The 24,798-nt window shown below is 43.0% G+C and overlaps 8 protein-coding genes across 8 annotated transcripts; 5 read left to right on the top strand and 3 right to left on the bottom strand.

The window, feature by feature from the left end:
* Positions 1-1,877: 1,877 nt before the first annotated feature.
* SAPINGB_P004025 (uncharacterized protein) lies at positions 1,878-5,510 on the bottom strand (the record flags this gene model as incomplete). Its single annotated transcript, XM_031998740.1, has 1 exon — positions 1,878-5,510. The coding sequence occupies one exon, from the start codon at positions 5,508-5,510 to the stop codon at positions 1,878-1,880; it is 3,633 nt and encodes a 1,210-aa protein (XP_031854631.1).
* Positions 5,511-6,858: 1,348 nt separating this feature from the next.
* On the top strand, positions 6,859-7,418 carry SAPINGB_P004024 (uncharacterized protein; the record flags this gene model as incomplete). The annotated part of the gene is made up of 2 exons (XM_031998739.1): positions 6,859-7,077; positions 7,149-7,418. 2 exons carry the CDS (start codon positions 6,859-6,861, stop codon positions 7,416-7,418), a joined length of 489 nt encoding a protein of 162 aa, XP_031854630.1.
* A 376-nt stretch (positions 7,419-7,794) lies between these two features.
* On the top strand, positions 7,795-8,985 carry SAPINGB_P004023 (uncharacterized protein; the record flags this gene model as incomplete). Its single annotated transcript, XM_031998738.1, has 1 exon — positions 7,795-8,985. The coding sequence occupies one exon, from the start codon at positions 7,795-7,797 to the stop codon at positions 8,983-8,985; it is 1,191 nt and encodes a 396-aa protein (XP_031854629.1).
* Positions 8,986-10,178: 1,193 nt separating this feature from the next.
* On the top strand, positions 10,179-11,993 carry SAPINGB_P004022 (uncharacterized protein; the record flags this gene model as incomplete). Its single annotated transcript, XM_031998737.1, has 1 exon — positions 10,179-11,993. One exon carries the CDS (start codon positions 10,179-10,181, stop codon positions 11,991-11,993), a length of 1,815 nt encoding a protein of 604 aa, XP_031854628.1.
* A 286-nt stretch (positions 11,994-12,279) lies between these two features.
* SAPINGB_P004021 (uncharacterized protein) lies at positions 12,280-14,742 on the bottom strand (the record flags this gene model as incomplete). The annotated part of the gene is made up of 1 exon (XM_031998736.1): positions 12,280-14,742. The coding sequence occupies one exon, from the start codon at positions 14,740-14,742 to the stop codon at positions 12,280-12,282; it is 2,463 nt and encodes an 820-aa protein (XP_031854627.1).
* Positions 14,743-15,776: 1,034 nt separating this feature from the next.
* Positions 15,777-20,015, top strand: SAPINGB_P004020 (uncharacterized protein; the record flags this gene model as incomplete). The annotated part of the gene is made up of 3 exons (XM_031998735.1): positions 15,777-18,930; positions 19,013-19,957; positions 20,008-20,015. The coding sequence occupies 3 exons, from the start codon at positions 15,777-15,779 to the stop codon at positions 20,013-20,015; spliced, it is 4,107 nt and encodes a 1,368-aa protein (XP_031854626.1).
* Positions 20,016-20,134: 119 nt separating this feature from the next.
* Positions 20,135-21,679, bottom strand: SAPINGB_P004019 (uncharacterized protein; the record flags this gene model as incomplete). The annotated part of the gene is made up of 2 exons (XM_031998734.1): positions 20,135-21,409; positions 21,518-21,679. The coding sequence occupies 2 exons, from the start codon at positions 21,677-21,679 to the stop codon at positions 20,135-20,137; spliced, it is 1,437 nt and encodes a 478-aa protein (XP_031854625.1).
* A 71-nt stretch (positions 21,680-21,750) lies between these two features.
* SAPINGB_P004018 (uncharacterized protein) lies at positions 21,751-24,198 on the top strand (the record flags this gene model as incomplete). The annotated part of the gene is made up of 1 exon (XM_031998733.1): positions 21,751-24,198. One exon carries the CDS (start codon positions 21,751-21,753, stop codon positions 24,196-24,198), a length of 2,448 nt encoding a protein of 815 aa, XP_031854624.1.
* Positions 24,199-24,798: the final 600 nt, after the last annotated feature.

Raw genomic sequence — 24,798 nt, 5'->3', positions numbered from 1 at the left:
ATGTAAATCTGATACCATATGAAAAGGGGCTTACTACTGGGCAAGTCAAAGTTGATATATATATATATATATATAAACCCGATTTAAAGATTAAGACTTTTGATTTTTTTAAACAAGGCAGTTTTATATTTGAGAAGAAATTGTTTGCAGCAATTAAGTAGCGTCGTATCTATCAACCAACGGAATTTTTTTATTAAAAAAAAAATAAAAAAAAAATGTAGAAAATCTCAAATAGAAAGATAAACGAAACCATTTCATAAAAAAAAAAAATTCACATGAAAAAATAAATAATTAATTAATTAAATAAACAAATAAACAAATAATTAAAAATATATTATTATTATTATTATTATTAAAGGCCTTTCTTTTCTTCGATTTCAATTTTTGTTAATAATTAAAATGAGCTTTTTTTATTTTTTTTCTTCCCCCCCCCCCACACAAATAATTTTTTGCTTTTTTTCCATTGAAAGAATTTCTCATGATGTTTATGTCTTATCTTTGGTCTCCGTTTTTTTTTTTTTTTTTTTTTTTTTTTTTATTTATATTTATATTTATTGTTTGGACTATATATCCTCCCAACAAAAACGGTCAATGCTACTACTAGTTTTTGTCAAAAATAAAAATAAAAATTAGTGATGATCATCTTTATTATCAATTATCAATTATCAATTGATATAACATCTCAATAAGTATACTAACTGTTACGTATTTTATTACACTAGTTTGATAAAAAAAAAACGTATATATATATATATATATTTATTTAAATGCATGGCAGATTTGAATAAAAAAAAGGGGGTCTTTATTATTTCTTCTTCTTCTTCTTTTTCTTCTTCTTTCTCAATGATGTAGTTTCCCAGTACTTAATATATCTATGTTTGAATAAAGAAAGTACAACCTGTTGGGAACAAAAAAAAAAAAATAAAAAATAAAAAAGGGCCTGAAACGGAGAATCCATCGCAATCAAAAGAAAGCCGATTCTTTATCTCTTCTTTCTTTTTTTCTTTTTTTGTTTTTGTTTTTTTTAGTTTAGCCGATTTCATAGATTATTTTAAAAAAAAAAATTAAAATAAAATAAATAAATAAATAAATAGGCCTTCTTTCTTCCGTAAATGATGAGCATATAAATAGGCGACTATCAAACGGTTATCTCTGAAAAAGCCTTCCCTTAAAATTACTTCTATCTCCGTTACTATTACAAACAATTCGCACTATTTTAAATATATATATTCCTAAACTATTAAATCCTTAATCAATATATATATGTATGTAAAAAAAAAAAAAATTCAAACATTTATTGAATAAAAAACCTTTAAAAAATGAAAAAATTATATATATGTAAATTTATGTAGTATTTAAGAAACAAAATCTTGTAAAAACAAAAAAAAAATCCCTTTCATTAACAGGATAATGCACTGACCATTTTATTTCTTCTTCTTCTTCTTCTTATTTTTCTTTTTCGTTTTTATGAAAAAGACTATTTCTTTTTAAAAAATAAAAAAAAAATAAAAAAAAAGTGAATCCAAATTTCTAAATACTAGTCCCACCAAAAAAAAGTCACGATATTGTAAAACACACGCCAGTGTTTATTGTGCAATCCCTGTAATGCAATTAAATAATTTTTTTTAATGTTTTGATATTCTTTAAGTTTCTGATTTAAATGATAATATTGAAAAAAAAAAAAAAGACCATGCTTTGGTCATATAAAAAAATGCAATAATGATGAAATGATATGATTGTGGGATTTTTCCTTTTTTTTTTTGTCAAGAGGATTTCCAGTTTTTCTTATTTTTTTTGTAGTCCAGTTTTCCTTTTTTCAGTTTTTTTTTGTTAATCGCTTTTCTTTTTCCTTTTTTTTTTTCTTTGGTATAACTGGCTTAATGGCTAAGCTGAGAAGGCGAAGGACAAGTGGTTGTGGATCCAAGAGGTGAATGAGGCAATGATCGCGGAAGCGAGCCGGTTGGTGTAGATCCTAGAGCAGCTCCAGAAGATCCCAATCCATTATGAGCGTTTTGCTGCTGATATTGCTGTTGCTGTTGCTGTTGCTGCTGAGCTGCCATCTTCTTACGTACCACATTTAATCTGTGTGTAATCGTGTCAATAGCCTTTACAATGCGAGCCCGTTCATTGACGTCAATCACATCACGGGACTCATCGTCTGGTTCCAGCAATGACTGAAGCATCCAAATGGCTGTTCCGTAAGAAATCTCAGACCCTTCAAGGTCCACAGATGCTGCCTCTGATACTGCCGCAGAGCGCGACATTTCAAGGGCACGGTCAAAAATCAATGTGAACGCAGTCAATGCTTTGCAATGCGCAAGCACGGCTTCTGTACAATTACCAGAAAACTTATTGATTTGCATCTGAGCATATTCAGCCTTGTCTAAACTCTCATTGAACTTGTCACGAATCCACTGTACCTGTTCAACAAGTTTCTTTGACGCCTGTGGCGGAGGTCCATGAATACCGCCAGATCCAGAGTGGGTCGTGGCATTACCAACGCTCCCACCACTGCTATTGCTGCTAGTACTGCCTGCACTTCCAGGCGCAGACGAATCGCCAATGCCGCCATTTCCTCCGCGCGATTTCCACCAAGCTGCAGCTTCATTCATGATCCGAGACAAAAGAGACAAAGTCTTGAGATACAAGACAAGGGCTTCGTGGGCAACAACAACCATGGCATCGGCAGACAAGTCTACATCGGAACAAGATCCTCCTTGGCCATTAGATGGCAAAAGTTGCGAGTATTTGACTTCAGCAAAAATGCTAATAGCCTTGGCCTTGGTGGCAAGGTTAGTAATGTGTCGTACAAACCGTTTCTCCTCGGCATCTGCAGTTGTCGAAAGTGCGCGCTGTGAAAACTGTGGAGGAGTAATGGTAAGAACATCGCCAGAGTCAGTCACGCGTGTTCCAAACAAGCGAGCAGAAGCCATACTCAAGGCGCGGGCAAGTGCGTTAGAAGGAGAGGATCCATGTACAATCGAAAGCCGACGAGAAGCAGCGCCGTTTTTGTTAACTGAAGTCTCGGAGGAGGGAGATGGAGGTTGTTGTTGTTGTAGCTGCCCAGGATAGTGGGGATTGTAGTCTGCCCCACTACCAGGAGCGCCACTTGAACTACTATTGCGATGACGCCGAGCAACAGCTCCGCCTGCGGCCGCAGCTGCAACAGCGGCTGCAGAAGCAGCGGCTGCCGAAGCAGCAGCCATGGCGACGGCGACAGCAGCAGAGCCTGGACTAGAGCGGGTGGAGGAGTTGCGGCGGTGCTGGAGTTGTTGTTGTTGTTGGTTATACTGGTACTGGTACTGCTGGTTTTGATAAGACCCCGCATTGTTACTGGACTGAGAGGAAACACTATTATTCCGAGAAGATGGCTTGGAATGGTTAATATGGTGGTCTACAGGCGAATGAGTCAACTCATCAGCAAAAGAGTTGACCTCAACTGTGCGTTTTTCGACAACCACATATTCAGACTCAAGAGGTCTTGAAAATAACCCAGTGGGGGGAGAGGAGGAGGAAGAGGAGGAGGAAGGACGATTTGTAGTGGCACGGGACTTGCCATTATTGTTGCTTGCATTAGTGCCGGCGCCAGCGCCAGCACCAGCACCAAACGCGGGGGTGTTAGCAAGATGTAGATTTTTATTAGTGCGGTTTGATCCATAAGCTTTGTTGCAAGTTGGTTGCCTTGTTTCCAAGCTCAAAGTTGGTTTAATATGCTGAGGGTAATGGTCATCATCATTTAAAAGATGCGAGCCAAGTCGCTTATCATGCTGTTGTGACGATGGTTGAGCGAGCCATGAAGAGCTTGGGGAAGGAGAAGCATCGCCGAGAGAGTTTGGTGAGTAAGATGAAGGCTTTGGAGAATGCTGCTGCTGCTGCTGCTGCTGCTGTTCGGTCAGTTGAGGAAGTCTACCAGGAAAAGAGGATGTAGACGATGTGCATGAATGAGAAGAAACAGTGAATGCAGGGATTTTAGTTGTAGCTTGAGCAGTTGAAGTGTTTGAATGCAAAGTATTATTATTGTCCGTAGATGTCTTGTCAGCTTGGTGGTGATGTGTGTTTTTGGACACAGCAGTGTCAACATCTTCAAGGGTTCGGGGGACCGAATGGGGAGGAGTGGGTGGCGCAGATAATGTATGTGATGAGTTTGTGTCTTCTTCATTAATGGAATTATTTGGAGGAGTAGTGTGGCCTGCTGCACTGCTACTGCTGCTGCCGTCCCTGCCGTTATTATCCCTTGACTTGTGATTTTCACTGCTGGGCAGAGTTGCATGAAACTGGCGGTTTGAATAAGGCTTAGTTTGTGCCTGTTGTTTTTGTTGTTGCCAGTTTGTTATTTCGGTAAGTTGGTTATTTTCCTGCTGCCGATGATGCTTGTCCTTTTCCTTGTATTTGTTATTCATCATCCCTTGGTTTCTATTAGAAGCAGGAGGTAATCTTTGCTTCATTCCGTGACGCTCGAGCTCAGCTCTATCTCTTGGATTATTCGGGCCAAGTTGGATATACTCGGCAATGTAAAGATCATCGGTCAAAAAGGATTGATCAAGAGGCTTGTTTTCCATTAAACTATCGGCATCTCGAATGTCATCAACAATGACAGGGTCGTTAAAAAACTCTGCAAAAGACATGCGCTGGGTGGCATCTTTTTTGAGGAGAGACCGGATAAGACGCTTAATGTCTCTGGAAGTGTTGTTGTCATCGGGGAAGTCGATAGTGTCGCCCATTTGTTCAATCTGGGCCAGCAGGTTGACATGAGACGAGGCCTTGAAGGGGGGTCTTCCTGCGACCATTTCAAAAAGAACAGCACCAACGGACCAGAGGTCAGCTTTGGCAGTGTATTTTTCGAGTCGGAGGATTTCTGGGGCCATGTAGAGTGGAGAGCCGCAGAGAGTTTCAGCCATGGAGGTGGAAGGGAGAATTCGGGCAAAGCCAAAATCGGCTAGTTTAAGCACTGGGAGTTCCCAAAGGCCCTTGTAGCCAGCGTCGATAGCCTCTTGCTCTGTGTGTTTTGGCGGGCAAAGCAGGAGATTTTGTGGTTTGATGTCTCGATGTACGAGGTGGTGTTGTCGGAGAAACTCGAGAGCGGATGCAAGCTGCTTGAGAAAGTGGCGGGCAAGGTCCTCGTGGAGGCCATTAGAGTGTGGTGGTGGAGGGTATCGCTGGAAGAGAGAGTTGATGAGAGGCAGCGAGTCCGAGATTTCCTTGCGGCGTTTAAAAAAGTAGGATAAGTCGCCAAGGGAGCAGTATTCCATGATGAGAAAGAAGTGGGTTGGAGTTTTATAAGAGTCGATGAGAGCGACGATGTGTGGGTGGGCCATACGCTTGAGAATGTTGATTTCAGACTCTAGGTTTTCCAAAAGCTTCTTGTTTAGGCGGGCTAGATGGACCGACTTTACGGCAACCGGAGCCTTTGAGACAAGATGTTGGCCCTTGTAGACACTAGCAAAAGAGCCCCGGCCAATCTCGGGGCCCAAACGATAAGTGCCAGACAAGACCTGAGGTTGGTCAGACATGGGTGTGTGTTGTTGTGTGGATAATAGTGTGAGGGTTTTTGAAGTGATAAGATAATCAATCAATAAGGTGAGAAGACGCGATCAGAGCGTTTGATTGTGGGTGATGAGGAAGAAAGAGCTGGTTAAGACCACCAGAGGTTTGTAAGATAGGATGCCTATGATATGGAGATGGTTTATAGGATTAAAAATATAATGATATATATGAATGTTTTACAGAATGTTATTAAAGAAAAATAAAGAGAAATTAAAAAAAAAAAAAAAGGTGTATCTATTTTGTTGATGGTAGGAAGGAAGAAATAAAAAATAAAATAAATAAAAAAAAAAAAAGGTAGAGATAATGGTGATAAAAAAAATATATTTTAAAGGGCCTTTTTGTTGTTGTTTTTTGACAGTGTCACTTTAAACGTATATACTACTAAACATATACTAAGCATATTAACAGTGCACAAAAAAAACATTACTTATATATATATATATATATTATTAGTTTCTAAGAATTTGAACTTTTTTATTATTTAGTCATTTATTTATTCTTTTAAAAAAATAAATAAAAAAAGAAACAGCTACTTCAAAACTTCCATTCATTTTAAATGAAAATCAAATCAGTCATCTTAGTTGTTTGTTAAAGTCACTCAACCTGTCAAACTCAGTCACTCGTAATCATCATCATAATCAACATCATCAGTTTGTATTACACAATGTATTACATATATTATACATCTATATGTGTCATTACGTAACTTGTTTTTTTTTTTTTTTTTTTTTTCTTAATCTCCAACAGCGTTTATACACCTGACATGGCATACTAACAAACAAAAGCCGCCCTTTTGGCGCAATGACTGGTGACAAGCAGCTGATGAGATCACGTGGATTTAATAGTAAGTTATATTTTATATAAATTATTTAATTTTATGTGAGTTATGTAAGAAGCTTATGTAAACTATCGCCATCTAACCATGCAAACTGGTCTTAAAACCCACATGAGCACTCATCTCAAGTTTTAGACATCTTTTTTATTTCCCATTAAAGGGGGTTTATTTATTTTTTTTTTAATTTAAATATATATATATATATATATATATATATAGATATATCATGGTAACGCCTATTTCAACTGATATTTCGCAATCTTCTTTAATACTGCTTTAAGAGGAACTTGCATTCTTTACAAATTTTTTTTCTTTTTTTTTTTTTTTTTTTACTTACACTCTTTTTTTTAAAGTCTAGAAAGATTCTTACACAGGAAGCAAAAGAAAAACTCTTACTCGACTTTTTCCATGACTCGGGTGAGTTCTTCAGCATCAAGGAAATCGAGTCAACAGTAGCAAAGAAAACAGGCATCAAATCAATGCAAATTAAAATAGTCCTTAAAGCTCTCACTGATAACTCACTTGTGCGCACAGAGAAAATTGGATCTAGCAACTACTACTGGTCATTCCCAAGTGATGCTAGTGTAGCACTTAAGCACAGAATTGACAAACTAACATTGTCTGCTGAAACATTGGAACACGAAGTTATAACTTTACAAAACCAAATGGATCTTGAAGAAAAACAAAGAATACCTTCGGTAGATTCTTTAAAATGATTAAAATAATTTTTTTATTGAGTTTAACTAACTTTTTTTTTTTTTTTTAAAAGGAAAAACGTGAAGAACAACTTGCAATTTTGAAGCAGCTAGAAACAGATTTAACTGAAACTACTAAGAAACTAGAGATTTATTCTTTGACTAGTCCTAAGGCTTATAAAGAACTTGTATCTAAGATTGAAGAGAAAAAAGCCATTTCAAATAAAATGACAGATAACATCAACTCTATGGTTTCTTATTTGCGCAAAACATCGTTTGTTCCATTAGAACTCATTCAAGCGGAGTTTGGGTTTGATGACAATGATATGGAGGAGCTTGTTTAAGTTTGATTGATTAATTGATTAATTGATTAATTGATTGATTAGTTAATTAATTAACTGATAACGACTTGTGCTTTTGTTACAGGTTTTTGGGAAGTTAATATTTTGTAACATAATGATGCGGCTTTTCAGAAAATTTTTACTTGGAAAAAAATTACATAATTCTTCGCTGATAAAAAAAAAATGAAATCTTTGGGTGAAAATTTTTTTTTTTTAAGATTTTTTTTTTTTTTTTTTTTTTTTTTGGCTCCCTTATTTAAAGAGCCTCTTTTCCTTAGCCTGTTATAATTTTTTTTTTCTTTCTCCCTTTTTTTTTTTTTTTTTTTCAATATATTTTTTCACTTTAAAAAAATACACACAAACCCACATATAATCAACAATGGGCAAGTCTACATCATCGTCAAAGAAGAGCTCCTCTAAGGACTCATCCAAGGCTTCTAAGAAGGCCATCAAGAAGGAAGAAACCGTCAAGAAGGAATCTAAGTCTAAGGTTGTCAAGAAGTCCAATGACTCTGACTCTTCCGACTCTGAATCTGAATCTGAACCCGAATCTGAAGACGAGAAGGAAGAAGTTAAGAAGGCCCAGAAGGAAGAGTCTGAGTCTGGTTCCGACTCTGATTCCGACTCTGACTCTGACGAGGAAGAGACCAAGGAAGAAGCCTCTTCTTCTGAGGAATCCGACTCCAAGAAGAGAAAGGCTGAGGATGAAGAGGAATCCTCTGAAGAAACTAAAAAGCCCAAGACTGAAGAAGCTCCCGTTGAAGAGGAGGAGCCTGAGTCCTGCACTGTCTTTGTTGGCTCCCTTTCCTGGGGCGTTGATGATGACAAGCTTTGGGAAACCTTCAGTCACATTGGTGAGGTTGTCGGTGCTCGTGTTCTTACTGAGAAGGGCACCAACCGCAGCAAGGGCTTTGGCTATGTTGATTTCAAGACCCCTGCTGAAGCCCAAAAGGCTGTTGATGAGATGAATGGCCAGGAGGTTGACGGCCGTACCATCAAGGTTGATATTTCTAAGCCCAAGAAGCCCCGTGATAACTTTGGTGCTTCTAACGAGCGTGCCAACAAGTACGGTGACTCCATGTCTCCTGAATCTAGCACTCTGTTTGTTGCCAACCTGAGCTTCAACACTTCTCGTGATGACCTCTTCAACACCTTTGGTGAGTTTGGCAGCGTCCAGTCTGTCCGTATCCCAACCAACCCTGACACTGGCCGCCCCCGTGGCTTTGCCTATGTTGAGTTTGAGTCTGTCGACCAAGCCAAGTCTGCCATTGACTCGCTCCAGGGCTCAGACCTTGCTGGCCGTCCCATCAGACTTGATTACACTTCCCCCCGTGATAACAATGGTGGTGATAACAACAGAGGTGGTTTCCGCGGTGGCCGTGATGGCGGTTTCCGTGGTGGTCGTGGCGGTGGCCGTGGTGGCCGTGGTGGCAGCCGTGGTGGTTTCCGTGGTGGCCGTGATGGTGGTTTCCGCGGTGGCCGTGATGGTGGTTTCCGTGGTGGCCGTGATGGCGCTCCCAGCCGTGGTGCCAACACTGCTGAGTTTAAGGGCAAGAAGACTGTTTTTTAAGAGAGTAACGAGAGGAATTTAAAAGTTTGTTTTTTTTTTTTATTTGAAAGACGTTATGACTACCAAAACTTAATGACGAGATATACTACTACTGCTAATTTTTTTTGATGACCTAAAAAGTAATGATAAATCCTGAATCACTACCAAAAATTATTATATTTTATAAAATGAAAAAAAAACAAAAAAACAATGCCATTTATAGAAGAACAAAATAAATAAAATTTAACGACTAATAATTAAAAAAAAAAAAGAGAAAAAAGCCGAGCATATTTTGTGTCTACTTGAAGTTACGAGATGGTGCGATTTCTTTATGTGGATGAATGTTTTGAAATTTTTTTTTATTTATTTTAAAAGGTATATTAATTAATTACGTAATACTTGACTACTTATTTGTCATTTCATATGACCAAATTCCATGCTTTTCCTCAAAAGTGCCGACACAAGACTTTTTTTTTTTTGTTTTTATTACACCGCCAATACGAAAAAGAAATTCCCAAAGCCTCTGACATCCCTTTAAAGGCCCTTTTAATTTTTTATTTTTTATTTTTTATTTTTTATTTTTTATTTTTTATTTTTATTTTTATTTTTATCTGTTTCCTACTAAGCTCTCATCATTTATTTATTTAATTTTTTTTTTTTTTGATATAAAAATTCCTGTTTTAAACAGGTATCTATAGACGTTTATCATCATCGCCATCATCTCCACATCCTATTATAGGAAACAAAAATTCAAAATAATAATATTATTATAGAATCTCTCGTACACTACCGCGCTATGGTATTCAGCACGCCATGGAAAGCGGCCATCACGGTCATAGTGGTTTTTGCATTGGTTGTTTTCATAGCGCTATTTGGAAATCTTCCGCAATGCAGGTAAGTCTTTTTATCACCTTCCTTTTCTGAACCCAATACAATCCTACAATACACCCAGAATCTCAAAAATGTAATGTGTATATATAAATCAAATGCATTGTATATACTCTCTCTTGGGAAACTCACCCTCTCAGGTTCAAGTTACTACTGCTCCTTCTTTTGTAAACAAGAAACAACTCCAACCGAAAAAAAAAACCTTAACCAGTTATTATCTTTACCTAAAATGACAAAAGTACTAACATCAAATTTTTTTTTTCTTCCTTTAAAGAAACACTCCCGTTTCTTTCCTTCGTCATTTCATTTTCATCACCCCTTTGAACATGCTGAGCATATGTACCCGGCGCATCCGCTCCTCTAAACACTACCCTTTAGCCGTTACAATATGGTCTCGATTTATTGTTCCAGTATCTAAGTGGATTGTCCCAGTCTGTTATATTGTACTCTACACCATCTGTGTTTACGTTTTTTTCACAGACACTTATCTTCGAATATATTTGCAACTCTCGTCTTTAAGTCGTCATGTCCTTATTCCTAGTATTGTCCTGCTTGTTTACGGGTCTACCTTTTTAGCTACTTTTATGGATGCGGGTCACATTACGCGTAAAAATGTAGACATTGCGCTACAAAAATTCCCTTTTGACGACATTATCTTTTGCGGGAACGGTATCGAGGTCGTCCCCCGCAATACCGATTCATCTTTATCTGTTGCTTCAGCAGCAGGATCAAGCTCTTCGTCAACCCCACTTATGACCCATACAGATCCTACTAGCACACCTACCGATTTAAATTTGGACAGTATCCCACGTAATCGCATGGGCTTATTATCAACACGCCGATCAACCTCAACTGACGGCTTCTCAACAGCAACAGCAACAACAACAGCAACATCACTTTCATCTTCAACTTGTCACTTGCGTCATTCTCTGCACCCTGACATCCCCATACAAGGCAGTGCGCAGACATGCCGGACTTGCATTCAACCTAAACCCGCGCGATCAAAACACTGTTCGACATGTGACCGGTGTGTGGCCAAGTTTGATCATCATTGCATATGGCTGAACAACTGTGTCGGGCTCTACAACTACCGCTGGTTCTTGCTGTATTTACTCAGCAATGTGCTCATGCTGGGCTACGGCGCACTGCTCACATATGGTTTGCTGAGCAGCGAACTACAAAAGTATACACGGATCGGCTCTATAGTTAGCCCAACAATGACGACGGCAAACAGTGTCACAGAAGATGAAGTCGTGGCAACAGCAATGACGGCAGTTGGGTTGGCGTCTGGCGGAGATGGCGTTGTGGCCGGAAGTCCGTTTGGGCAAACAGCCATGTCACGAGCGCTTGCGCTTAAAAATTTGTCATATTTTGGCAAGTGGTTTTACATCATTACGCTTGAAGAAAACAAGTCTACGGGGTGCTTATTTCTGTTGGCAGCCAGCATGTTTGTACTTGTTGTAGCGTTTTTGATTGAGCATGTGCGGTATATTTACTTAGGCATGACAACAAATGAAACAATGAAGTGGGAGGGTGTGGAGTATGCGATTCGCGACGGGACACTGTTTTACTATGCGCCACATAAATCTGCGCAAAGTGATTTACAGCTACAACAACAGCAGCAGCAACAGCAGCAGCAACAGCAGCAGCAACAACAACAGTCAGAAGAGCAGCAGTCTTTGGAAAGTGGTCATGAAGAGAACCAAGAACGGACATTATTTGAAAAGCGACTGAACGGTAGAATAGTAAGTGAACATGTTGCAGAAAATGATTCTGGGGTTGGAAGCAGTGCAAGCTCTAGCAGCCAAACCTCTTTGAATGATGAGAATTCCATTTTTTCAGGTGTCACCATAATCTCTCCTACTTCCGAACAAACATCTATCCCACATGCTAGTGCTCCTAGTGATTCTGCTATTAATGCTGTGGCACAACCTTTACCAACACACCAGCGAGCAACCATTGTGTTGCAGAAATTCCCTGATGGAACTGTGAACCGGCGCCTGAGCGCATACCAAGTGGACCGCATTGCGCGCGAAGGCCTACGGCTGCAACCTTTGACGAGTTCTGCGGATGTCAATAACATTTACGATGAAGGGTTTCTCAACAATCTGTATAACATTATGTTTCCCAAATCATTATAAAAAGTTGAGGAAAGAGAAAAATTAACATTTAAACCATAAGGATACGTTAAAAAATTTCCTCTTTGGTTATTAATGGACTGGGACAAAAGTGTTCAAGTTTTTTTTTTGTTTTATTTCTTTGAAAGCAGAAACTTGCAACGGCCGTTTTTCGGTATACACTGGTTACATTACTTTTTAAAGCTTAGCATAAATGTTTTTTTTTATTCACTTAATTCTCACAACATGTTTTGTAATTGTTTTTTTTTTTTTTAATCAATTTGTTTTCATTTAATAGTTACTCATTTATTTACAAGTTAAGCGGATTAAAAATGGCAGCATAGAGCCAGCGAGCCGCCCGTGGCACGCTCAACCGTGCATTGTGATACAAATCAATAAGCACCGTCCCTGACGCGCCTACTGTTCCTTTTTTGTTTGCTGGCGGTTGGGATACCAACATTTCGCGTGCTGTGGATTGTCCCCTACGATTCCGACTGTTATTTCCGTTGCTACGTTCTTCTTTTTCTTTCTCTTCTTCCTGATACTTATTTTTGCGCCCGTTTCTTGAGGCCGCGTGTTTGTACCTGGTCCCGGAATCAGTATCCCTTGAAGTGTGAAATGATTCATTATCCGAGTGCGGGACAGCCACACCAAACCGTTTACAAAGTAGCGGGTCTGGGGCCCAAGTTGAGACGCTGCGGGTTGTTTGTTCCGGAATTATTTCCTGAGCTTGGTCGCGGTCATTTTCCTCTTTAATAGCTCCTGTTGCAGAAGCTGCTGCTGTAAACACAATTGCACGTTTAGAGTCGGTGTTTGAAGAAGAAGAAGAGGATTGACCAGTTGCTTGTTGGACAAACGCATTAAGTTCGGCTGCAATTTGAGTTTCGGACCATCCCCTGAGCATTACATCAACATAAGGGTCTGCATAATAATTGGCCAATCCTGCGTTATGTTTTAAAAACATTTCATATCGGTACTCTTTAGCTTTTCCATCATAAATATCTTTTTCTTCACGTTTGTTAAAATTACTCTGGGCACCATGAGTATCTTCATCATATAGGGTAGTAACGCTTTGAGCATTAAAGCTATTTTGGAGGGCGGCCATTGCTCCAGCCATTGAAATCCTGGGGACAGTGGGGCGCGGCTGGCTCTGATGCATTAGGTTTTGTTGGTTTTGTGAGTTAGCATTGTAGTGCGGCGGGAATACCGAGAGAACTTTTAAAGGTTGTTGGTGTTGTTGGTGTTGTAATATTTCAGCCTGCTGAAACTGCAATGAGGACGATTGCAGATTCTTCTCTTGGCTACCACTAAGCTTATCTGCGTTAACCTTTGCTACAGTATTAGTTGTAGCACTTTTATCCTCGAGACCTGGCCCACAGTTAAAAACTGGAGGTTTGACGTCCCACCTTGACGCCCTTTTAGGCCTTCTTTTTTCTGGCCTTTCTTCTTCTGTCATTTTATTAATAATAGTAAGAGATTGATCTCCATCACTTTTCTCATTTTTTACACTAGATGAAGAGCATCCACCAATTGCCGAACTAGTAAGCTCAAAAGACCCCCCCGCGGGTACCATTGGAGGTACAGTCTCTTCTGTAGCCAAATATTTAGGGACATATTGATAGGTTCTCTGTAATGATGACAAAGACCAAATATTGATATCTCTAAAAGACGACAAATCGTCATCCCGTACAAAACAACCGTAAACAATAGGTTGAGGGCTTTCACTGCCACTACTTTGATTTTCGTGAACCAGATGCTTGACTTTGACAAACTGTGGCACGACCAACTTGGAACCTTCTGCATTCTCTGCAGGTTTAATGCGAGACTGAACAATGGAGGAGTTATTTTTTTGTTGATGTTTGATGTTACTCTTCTTTGGTAACAAGCTTGGGCCAGCCTCGTCTTCATTTTCGTAATAATCATTGGTTGAGGCAGCCGATACTGCAAGCTTCATATTAACGCGCCGTTTCTTTGTTTTCTTAAATGTCGGTAGAACAGATTCTTCTTGTTCATAGTCATTGTTAATGGACAATGGTTTCCTTATTGGTTTTGTGGGAGGTTTTGATGGTCGGGTAGGAGCATAACCAGTGTCAGTGCTTGGATTACTTTTAATAACTGAAGAAGAAGTAGTAGCCATGGCCAGCGTGGCACCTGAATCAACGCCTCTTTTGTCTGCCTCGGCGCGTAGATGACCAAACAAAAACAACGTTCCAGGATCCGACACTGTGTTAGTTCCATTAGCCCCTTCTTTATTTTCTTCTTTTTTTTTCCCGATCGAAGAAGAAGCTTGCCTGTTTTCAATTTGTGCGGCCAGTGACCATTCCAACCGTGCAGATTCAGGGGCTGTTAGTGTGCTAGTTGACAAAGATGTTACACTGTCACCACTACCACTTAAAACATAACCTCCAAGACTCTGGCCACGACGAGTTTGAGTGATAGGAATTAGCTGAATTCTTTTATTATAAGTTTTGAGATCCTCTGCATCCATGTATTTGTAAATTTCATTATTTTTTGAAGACAAAGATGAAGATAAATCTTTGGGTCTTTTGCCTGAACCATCACGAGAAAAACGAAAGGTAGAAGGAGTCCAATCGTCTTCAGGATCATGGAGAGAATCGATTGTAGATGATCGGTAGAGCAGTTCATTGTTAAATCCGGAGACTCGGCCATGGTTGAGGTACTTTTCCTTTTGTTGTTGATGGCCCGAATCACGAGATTTTGCCTTGCCCGAATCTTTCTGGTCAGCCACTGCTGATCCTAAATAGACAGTCATTGGTGGGAATGTTTCCAATTTCTTTATTTCTTGATTTATTTGTTTATTTGTTTATTTGTTTATTTGTTTATTTGTTTATTTGTTTATATGATTGAAGATAATTATAATAATAATAGTAAAAATAATCATAATAATAATAACTTCTAATTTTTTAGGCGGACTGAGTGTCCCGCAAAGAATAAAGATACTTCTTTTGTTGGAGGAGTCGTTTGTTGAGCTAAAAAAAATTAAAGATTTAGGCTTTTTTAAAAAAAAAAAAATAATAGGCATTAACCCTAACCTCAACCCTAATATTAAATATCTGTGATATTTTCGGCGATGGAAGTTCCTTAAAATAAAAGTTTTTTTTTTTCCAGCCAGTCAACAACAAAAATTTAAGCTTCGTTACCCGGCCGGCCACATGCATCCGACTAGAAGCGTGCTACGTAGCATATCACACAGAAAAACAGCAGACAGGGTCTTTTTTTATTATTATTATTATTATTATTATTATTATTATTATTATTATTATTATTATTATTAAAATTTTTTTTTTTCAATATATATATTTATTTAAACGCGTGTCATTAGTTAATTTTTTTTTTTAAAATAAAGATTTTGAAATTAATATATATAATTAAATAATAAATAGTTTTAATATAAAAAAAAAACCAATTGAGATCAATTTGTTTTATCTATTAAAGCCTGTGAAACAAAACTTGGCTGAGAAAAAAAAAAAAAAAAAGAAAATCCACTTTTTTTTTATGCGTGTGTGTGTGAAAAAAAAAAAAAGAACAGCAACAATATTAATAGGGATTATTATTATTTTTTTATTTTTTTATTTTTTTTTTTTTTATTATCATTATTATTATAGTAGTAAGCATAGTCTTAGTGGTGGTACTATATATATTTTACTTTAGTATACACACAACCACCACAAATTCCAACAAAACCATCACCACCAAAAAACTCCATCATCATAACCTTCTTCTTTATCTCACTCACTCTCTTCTTTTCTCTTCATCCCTCCTTCCTCTTCCCCTCACCCAGCATAGATGCAGAAGATCCCCCTGCAGCAGCTCGGCTCTGGCCCCATCGCTAATGCCTCGCCGGGATCAATAGACATGTCACAACTTCGCCAACAGCAGCAGCAACTCACTCCAAACCAACAACAACAACAGCTTCAACAACAACAACAACAACAACCACAGCCTCAGTTTTTGCAAATGCCACAACAGCTTCATCAAGTTTCTCCGCAACAGATTCAGCAGATTCCTCCGCAACAGCTCCAGAATCTACAACAGCAATTTTTACAGCAGCAGCAGCAGCAGCAGCAGTTTCAACAGCATCAGCAGTTTCAACAACAGCTTCAGTTACAACAACAACAACAACAACAACAACAACAGCAGCAGCAGCAGCAGCAGCAGCAACAACAACAACAGCAGCAACCACAACAGCAGCAGCAACAACAACAGCCACAGCCACAGCAGCAACTGCACTCACAACAGGGTCAATCTGCAGCAGCTGCAGCAGCAGCTGCGGCCGCGGTGGCCTCTGGATTACCTCCTGGACAAAATATGTTTCTTACGAATCAACAACTGCAAGCCTTAACTTTTGCACAGTTCCAAGCCCAGGCTCAAAATCAGCCTTCTCAAATTCAAATACCTGTGCAAGCGCAGGCTCAAGCCAGGGCACAAGCACAGGCACAAGCTCAAGCTGCTCAGGCTGCTCAGGCCGCCCAAGTCCAAGCGCAAGCGCAAGCGCAGGCTCAAGCACAGGCTCAAGCACAAGCACAAGCACAGGCACAAGCACAAGCTCAAGCACAAGCTCAGGCTCAGGCTCAAGCGCAAGCACGAGCACAAGCACAGGCTCAGGCTCAGGCTCAAGCACAAGCACAAGCACGAGCACAAGCACAGGCTCAGGCTCAGGCTCAGGCTCAAGCTCAGGCTCAAGCGCAAGCACAAGCGCAAGCGCAGGCTCAAGCGCAGGCTCAAGCGCAGGCACAAGCTCAAGCGCAGGCTCAAGCACAAGCTCAGGCTCAGGCTCAAGCGCAAGCACGAGCACAAGCACAGGCTCAGGCACAGGCACAGGCTCAGGCACAGGCACAGGCTCAGGCTCAGGCTCAGGCTCAGGCTCAGGCTCAGGCTCAGGCTCAGGCTCAGGCTCAGGCTCAGGCTCAGGCTCAGGCTCAGGCTCAGGCTCAGGCTCAGGCTCAGGCTCAGGCTCAGGCTCAGGCTCAGGCCCAGGCCCAGGCCCAGGCTCAAGCACAAGCACAAGCACAAGCACAGGCTCAAGCACAAGCCCAAGCCCAAGCTCAAGCTCAAGCTCAAGCTCAAGCTCAAGCTCAAGCTCAAGCTCAAGCTCAAGCACAAGCACAAGCACAAGCCCAAGCACAAGCACAAGCCCAAGCACAGGCTCAAGCTGCTCAAGCTGCTCAGGCCGCCCAAGCCCAGGCTCAGGCTCAGGCTCAAGCACAAGCACAGGCTCAAGCACGGGCTCAAGCACAGGCTCAAGCACAGGCCCAAGCCCAAGCTCAAGCTGCTCAGGCCGCTCAGGCCGCCCAAGCCCAAGCCCAAGCCCAAGCCCAAGCTCAAGCTCAAGCTCAAGCACAAGCTCAAGCTCAGGCTCAAGCACGGGCTCAAGCACAGACTCAGGCTCAGGCCCAGGCTCAAGCACAAGCGCAGGCTCAAGCGCAGGCTCAAGCACAGGCTCAAGCACAAGCACAAGCACAAGCACAAACTCAAGCACAAGCTCAAGCACAAGCACAAGCACAAGCTCAGGCTCAAGCTCAAGCTCAAGCTCAAGCGCAAGCACAAGCACAAGCACGAGCACAAGCTCAAGCTCAGGCTCAGGCTCAAGCGCAGGCTCAAGCGCAGGCTCAAGCTCAGGCTCAGGCCCAGGCCCAGGCTCAAGCACAAGCACAAGCACAAGCACAAGCACAAGCACAAGCACAAGCACAAGCACAAGCACAAGCACAAGCACAAGCACAAGCACAAGCACAAGCACAAGCACAAGCACAAGCCCAAGCACAGGCTCAAGCTGCTCAAGCTGCTCAGGCTGCTCAGGCCGCCCAAGCCCAGGCTCAGGCTCAGGCTCAGGCTCAGGCTCAGGCTCAGGCTCAGGCTCAGGCTCAGGCTCAGGCTCAGGCTCAGGCTCAGGCTCAGGCTCAGGCTCAGGCTCAGGCTCAGGCTCAAGCACAAGCACAGGCTCAAGCACAGGCTCAAGCACAGGCTCAAGCACAGGCTCAAGCACAGGCTCAAGCACAGGCTCAAGCACAGGCTCAAGCACAGGCTCAAGCACAGGCTCAAGCACAGGCTCAAGCACAGGCTCAAGCACAGGCTCAAGCACAAGCCCAAGCCCAAGCTCAAGCACAGGCTCAAGCACGGGCTCAAGCACGGGCTCAAGCACAAGCACAAGCACAAGCACAAGCACAAGCACAAGCACAAGCACAAGCACAAGCACAAGCACAAGCACAAGCACAAGCACAAGCACAAGCACAAGCACAAGCACAAGCACAAGCACAAGCACGAGCACAAGCTCAGGCTCAGGCTCAGGCTCAAGCGCAGGCTCAAGCGCAGGCTCAGGCCCAGGTTCAAGCACAAGCTGCTCAAGCCCAACCTCAAGGTGGGCCTAATACTCCAATTCAGATACCTGTTCAAGCTCATACTCAGGCTGTCCAGGCACAAGTTAGGGCTCAAGCCCAAGCACAAGCACAAGCCCAAGCCCAAGCCCAAGCCCAAGCTCAGCTCCAGGCCCAGGCTCAGGCTCGTGCACAAGCTCAAGCGCAGGCTCAAGCTCAAGCGCAGGCTCAAGCACAAGCTCAAGCAAGAGCAGCTCAAGTAGCTCAAGCCCAAAATCAAAACCAACAATCCCGTTTACAAGGTCCTGGGGGTCTCCAGATACAACTGCCCAGTCAACCTATTTCTGTCCCTCCAGGAACGATCCCACAAACTCCAAACTCTATTTCTGTTTCTACGCCGGCTCAACAAAATGCCTCCTCGATAGCGTCTGTTCCAAGTGCAGGAAATACTCCAAACTCATCTGGAACCGCGCCAGGATCGGCCGCCCACAGACCGAACCGTCCCACCCCTACTACCCCGGGACCAATGAACAGCATGAATCTTCAGGGCCCTAATTCCGATAATAATAAGGGCGTTAATGTACCAGCAGGTGTGTCCATTAATGCAGGAGCTGCACCTCGGCCAGTCGGTATGCTTTTTTCTGTCTAACTTTATTTTTTTTGTTTCTCCCCACCATTTTTTTCTTTAAACTAACATGTATACCTATTTAGCAGGACCTATAACAGTCAATGGAACCCCAGTGATTGCACAGAATATGACCAATAATGCTAATATTGCTAATCAAACAAGTGCGCCTGTGGCCCTCAATTCAATGTATATGCAACGGCTCCAACCTCAGCAACAACAATCCCAGCAGCAACAACAACAACAACAAGCTCAACAGCAACAGCAAACTCAGTTGGCTGCTCAAGCACCAATCCCCAGTCAGATCGGTCCGAGCCAAATACAAGGTCCTCAGACTCAATCACAGGCCCAAGCTGCCCTTCAGTCCCACCAGTCGCCTCCTCAGGCTTCTCCCAGCATGACCCCAAATCTCAGCAATAATCCTCAGGCATTTAAGCAGCAGCAGCAGCAGCAGCAGCAACAACAACAACAACAACAGAATCACCCCCAGGTTATTGCACAATCAATCCAACCACAACAGCAAATGCATCCTTATTATCTTCCTCAATACCAATTTCAGTTCCAGCCTCAACAAGTCTTCATGACACCTCAGCAGGCACAGCTCCAGCAAATGGCTCAACAGCAAGCAGCGGCACAGGCAGCAGCTCAAGCTTCTCAACTACCGCAGCAGCAACAGCAGGTGAAAACACCAGTTCCACAAGTAGAACAGCAAAAGCCAATGCTACCAGGTCAATCTGGCCAGCCAGGTCAACAACAGTCACATCCACCTCAGATTTTGGCTCAGCCTTCGCAAGGATCGCCACATCCGCCAACTCCTACTCAGATCCCTTCGCAACAAATGCCAGTGCATCAAATCCCAATGCGCATGCAGCAGCAACAACAGCAACCACAACAGCAACACAGAACAACACCAAAACCTTCACCAAGCTCTCTACCTTCTAACCAATCTCCTGTTATTCAGATGCAGCATCCGCCCATGATCGTTGGACAAGCTAGCCTTCCTTTTGGTCAACAACCTACTCCTCAGCAGGGTTCGCGACCATTGGGAATGTCTGCTGGTAGCCCGCCTCCTACTTTAAAGGTCATTAACCAGTCACGTCACCCGTCTCATGGATCTCCTCATCTTGGTCACCATCAATCTCCTCACCAGTCGCCGTTGCTCAATGGCCAACTATCTCGGCCAGGATCTCAGACCCAAACCCATCCTTTTAACCCCCAGCAAACACCCCGTATGGCTGCTCATCCCCAGATACAGACCCCTTCTCGGACTCCAACACAGCAACAGCACCCACAACCGCAGATGATGGTCCAACCGCAACCGCAACCGCAACCGCAACCGCAACCGCAACCGCAACCGCAACCGCAACCGCAACCGCAACCGCAACCGCAACCGCAACCGCAACCGCAACCGCAACCGCAACCGCAACCGCAACCGCAACCGCAACCGCAACCGCAACCGCAACCGCAACCGCAACCACAACCGCACCAACAGCAGCACCAACAGCAGCACCAACAGCAGCACCAACAACAGCAACAGCAACAGCAACAGCAACAGCAACAGCAACAGCAACAGCAACAGCAACAGCAACAGCAACAGCAACAGATGATGTCGCAACAACATCCAGGCCAACAACAGCCGGACCAACAACAGTCAGGCCAACAACAGCCAGACCAACAACAGTCAGGCCAGCAGCAGCAACTGCAACTGCAACAGCACCCACAACCGCAGATGATGGTCCAACCACAACAGCAACCACAACAGCAGCATCAACAGCAGCACCAACAGCAGCACCAACAGCAGCACCAACAGCAGCACCAACAGCAGCACCAGCAGCACCAGCAGCAGCACCAGCAGCACCAGCAGCACCAGCAGCGGCAACAGCAGCACCAGCAGCAGCGCCAACAGCAGAAGCGGCAGCAGCAGCAGCACCAACAGCAACAGCAAAAGCAAAAGCAACAGCAACAGCAACAGCAGCACCAACCACAACAGCAGCACCAACCACAACAGCAGCACCAACCACAACAGCAACCACAACAGCAACCACAACAGCAACCACAACAGCAGCACCAACAGCACCAACAGCACCAACAGCACCAACAGCACCAACAGCACCAACAGCACCAACAGCACCAACAGCACCAACAGCACCAACAGCACCAACAGCACCAACAGCACCAACAGCACCAACAGCACCAACAGCACCAACAACACCAACAGCACCAACAGCAACAGCAACAGCAACAGCAACAGCAACAGCAACAGCAACAGATGATGTCGCAACAACATCCAGGCCAACAACAGCCAGGCCAACAACAGTCAGGCCAGCAGCAGCTAGGCCAACAACAGCCAGGCCAGCAACAGTCAGGCCAACAACAGCCAGGCCAACAACAGCATCATATGATATCGCAACAACAACCAGGCCAACAACAGCAGCCAATGGCTCCTCAACTTCAGGGTGATCCACAAATGGTACTTCATCAATCTACACCTCAGGGTGAAGCGCAACAGTTGCAATTGCAAGGCCAACAACAGCAACCAATGGCTCCTCAACATCAGGGTGATCCACAAATGGTACTTCATCAATCTACACCTCAGGATGAAGCGCAACAGCTGCAATTACAAGGCCAACAACAGCCTCATCCCCAACCCCCGCTACAACAGCAACAAATTGTACGACCTCAAGGCCCCGCACAACAGCAGCAACAACAACAAAGACAAGCGTCAATAAAGTTAGTGCCTGGTGACAATGCATCGAAAAACAAAACGGCGCCATCAACACCGGCTTCCACAGGATTATCGTCAACTGATGGTTCTTCCACACCAATGATGATACCAACCACTACTGGCACAGCTGTAGTTACACAAGCTCCTTCAGACACACCCAATGCAACTAACCAAGGTCCAGAGGGTATGAATCCCCAGCAACAAATAACTCTTCCCTCATCTGGTGCTGGGCCTCCCGTTGTCACTCCAGCGACTACCGCTGCCGCTGTTGCAGCAAACTCCGGAATTACAATGCAAATGGTCCCAACTCAAACTGCAAATGAGGCTCCAGGAGCCTCCCAAGTTGCAACGGCAGGTCCTGATGGTGTGCTGCGGTACTCGGGTCAACAAATGGCGCAGCTAGGGGCTCTTGGTGCCACTACGGCAGTTGCACCTGTGGGTGCAGTCGCGCCTCCTGGACAAGTGCAACTCACCCCGCCAAACCACTTCTACAAGCAACTTGCTGTTCTCAAGCTTATGAACTTTTGTGAAGCTCTCAACAGTGAGTCAGATGGCCGATTTGATTATGAGTTTTGGCGACAACGCATTGCCGAATATTTTTCCGATTCTGGTGTGCTCAAATTCTCAATCAACAATGGTACCGAAACAAAAGCCTTTGAGCTTCCGGCATCGCTTCTTTCCCGGTTTTATCTTTCTTTTGTCAAATCTGGCGTCAAAAGAATTCAAACCCACCTTGAAGGATGTCGCTCAATTCACGGAGCAAATTGCTGGGTTGTAGAATGCACACGTACATTTGTGACATACCACCACGATGACGGGTCCATGGTGACGTCACACGGGTCAATCCGCACAGTGTTCAACTCGCGCATGAAAATTGAGCTCATGGAACAAACAACGCATGACCACGATGAGTTCATCAAACGTAGTGCCGTGCTCAAGTTTCTTGAAAACAACGCTACTAAATCCGCTGCTGAAGCCTTTGAGCCCAAGCTTCACCCCTTTGGCATTACCGAGGATGTTTTGACTTTTCTTAAAGTTTCGGAAACCTTATACCACATGCGAGACATTATGATGCACTCCAAACAGTCTAACGAAGGACCATACAAATCCTTGCAAATTTTGGCTGCTGCCCTGCCCCAAAATTCCCTTGCTCTAATACCTTCTAATACCCAAATCAGTAGTGCTCAAAATAGCATCTCTACCCCCACAGCTGCAACAGCGGGAAATTCTCAAGCAATGCCATTAAAGCAGATGCAGCAATACCAGATGCAATTGCAAATGCAAATGCAACAACAGCAACAGAAACAGCAACAGCAGCATCAAGGCACTGGCACTGGCACTGGCACTGGCACTGGCACTGGCACTGCACAAAATTCACAGCCTCATTTCATTCCATACCAGCAGTTTTTGCAAACATCTGCTGGTCAACAGCAGCAACAGCAGCAACAACAGCAACAGCAGCAGCAGCAGCAACCGCAACAGCAAGTCATTGCAACAGGTGCTAACGGGAAACACGTTATAATTAACCCTCAAATGCTGACCCAGCAACAACAAATCGCTATGGGTCCTGGGGTCACGTTGCTGCAGTCTAATTCGCATATCCATGGGTTGCCAGTCCAGCTCCAACGCTCTAAATCCTTCCAGATAGGATCAACCGTCAATCCAGGCGCCATTCTTGTTTCTGGCGCATCTTCATCTCCCGCCACCCCATCTGCCTATTCTATCAAAAAGATTGAAGAGATTTCCTCTAGTGCGGGAAGCAATAGCGGTTCCAGTACTCCCAATAATGGTGGAGCAAACAACAGCAATGGTAAAGCACATGTTGCCAATGGCGGTCCCGTAATGGCCAACGTCCACGTAAATTTCAATGCAGAGCCCAACGGATCTATAGCTCCTGGAAGTAGTGACGAAAAGTCTGGCACCGACCGCAAAAAGGTGGCAGGTCTTGAAAATGGCAAGGCTGACAGAAGAAGTGACATTAGGACACCTGGACCAATGGCCAACGGAAATATATCTAATTTGGTGCTCCAACAACAGGGTCAGTTTGCAACGCCGCAGGGTCTGGTCGGCATGGCCATGGGTCCAGTGCAAGGACCTTTCAATATTAAACAAATGAATGGAATGATAATGGGACCAGGTGGAAATACCATGCAGTTCATGTCCCCAACTGCAGGGATGGAAGGGATTGCAACAATCACCACTGGGCCTTCTGCTCAGCCTGTTGCAGTGCCTACCCCTTCTTCTTCAGCCGGTGCAACCCCAACAGCCTCTGCGCCTTCTCCAGCGGCATCCGGAGTGACACCCAAACTTTCAAATAGCTCCACTTTCCCTTCCACAGGGTCTGTGGCCGGACACAAACGGCGGCGCACTAGCTCTAAGGTTGATCCTCTAGACACGTCGTCAATCAAAGGAGGAAACGTCTTGGCGGGATCTAAACTCCAGAGCATGGGTGGCGCTGCCGGTAGTGCTATGGCTGGTGGTAAAGGTGCAGGGAAACACATGTCGCCCAAGCATCGGACTAGTCCTAAGGTTGCTAAAAAGAGTTGAATCAAGTTAACTTAATGTGTTAACTAAAAAAACAAAGAGATTTACTTTTCATTTATGTTATATCTTTTTCATTTTCATGTTTATTTTTTTTTCTACACTTTATTGTATTTATACATTTTTTATTTATTTGAATTATCATAAAAGTTTCTTTATTAAGAACAATATATTTGCATTATAATACTATTATCAAAGCTACATGTGAATGATGATCCACGATTGGTATTCTTTTTTTTTATAAGCATTGCAAGAACTGACAAATTCAGATTGTCCAACGATTGGATATAAAAAAAATCAAATAAATACTATAAAATCAATAGATGTTTACAGCAAGTAAAGTTGGCGCTTAGATATGAGAAAAGTCTAGTGTTTTGTTAAGGTCATACTTGGTAGCTATATCTAGATATTTTTCAGTCTTTAAATGAAATAATTTTCAAGGTTTCACAAATCTTTGAAAGAAAAAAAGTTTGTTATTTTTTATATTGGCAAATATTAGGTCTTTCAACAATACAAAAGAAACTATACCCTGAGGCAATTTATTAGACTCTTAAATCAAACGCAATCACATACCCAAACACAATGATTGACTTCTTTTTTAAATAC

Source organism: Magnusiomyces paraingens (assembly GCF_902498895.1).
Source record: "Magnusiomyces paraingens strain CBS 517.90 genome assembly, contig: contig3, whole genome shotgun sequence".
Taxonomy (NCBI): Eukaryota; Fungi; Ascomycota; class Dipodascomycetes; order Dipodascales; family Dipodascaceae; genus Magnusiomyces; species Magnusiomyces paraingens.
The sequence above is the reverse complement of the archived record's forward strand: the minus strand, read 5'-3'. Positions and strand labels throughout refer to the sequence as shown.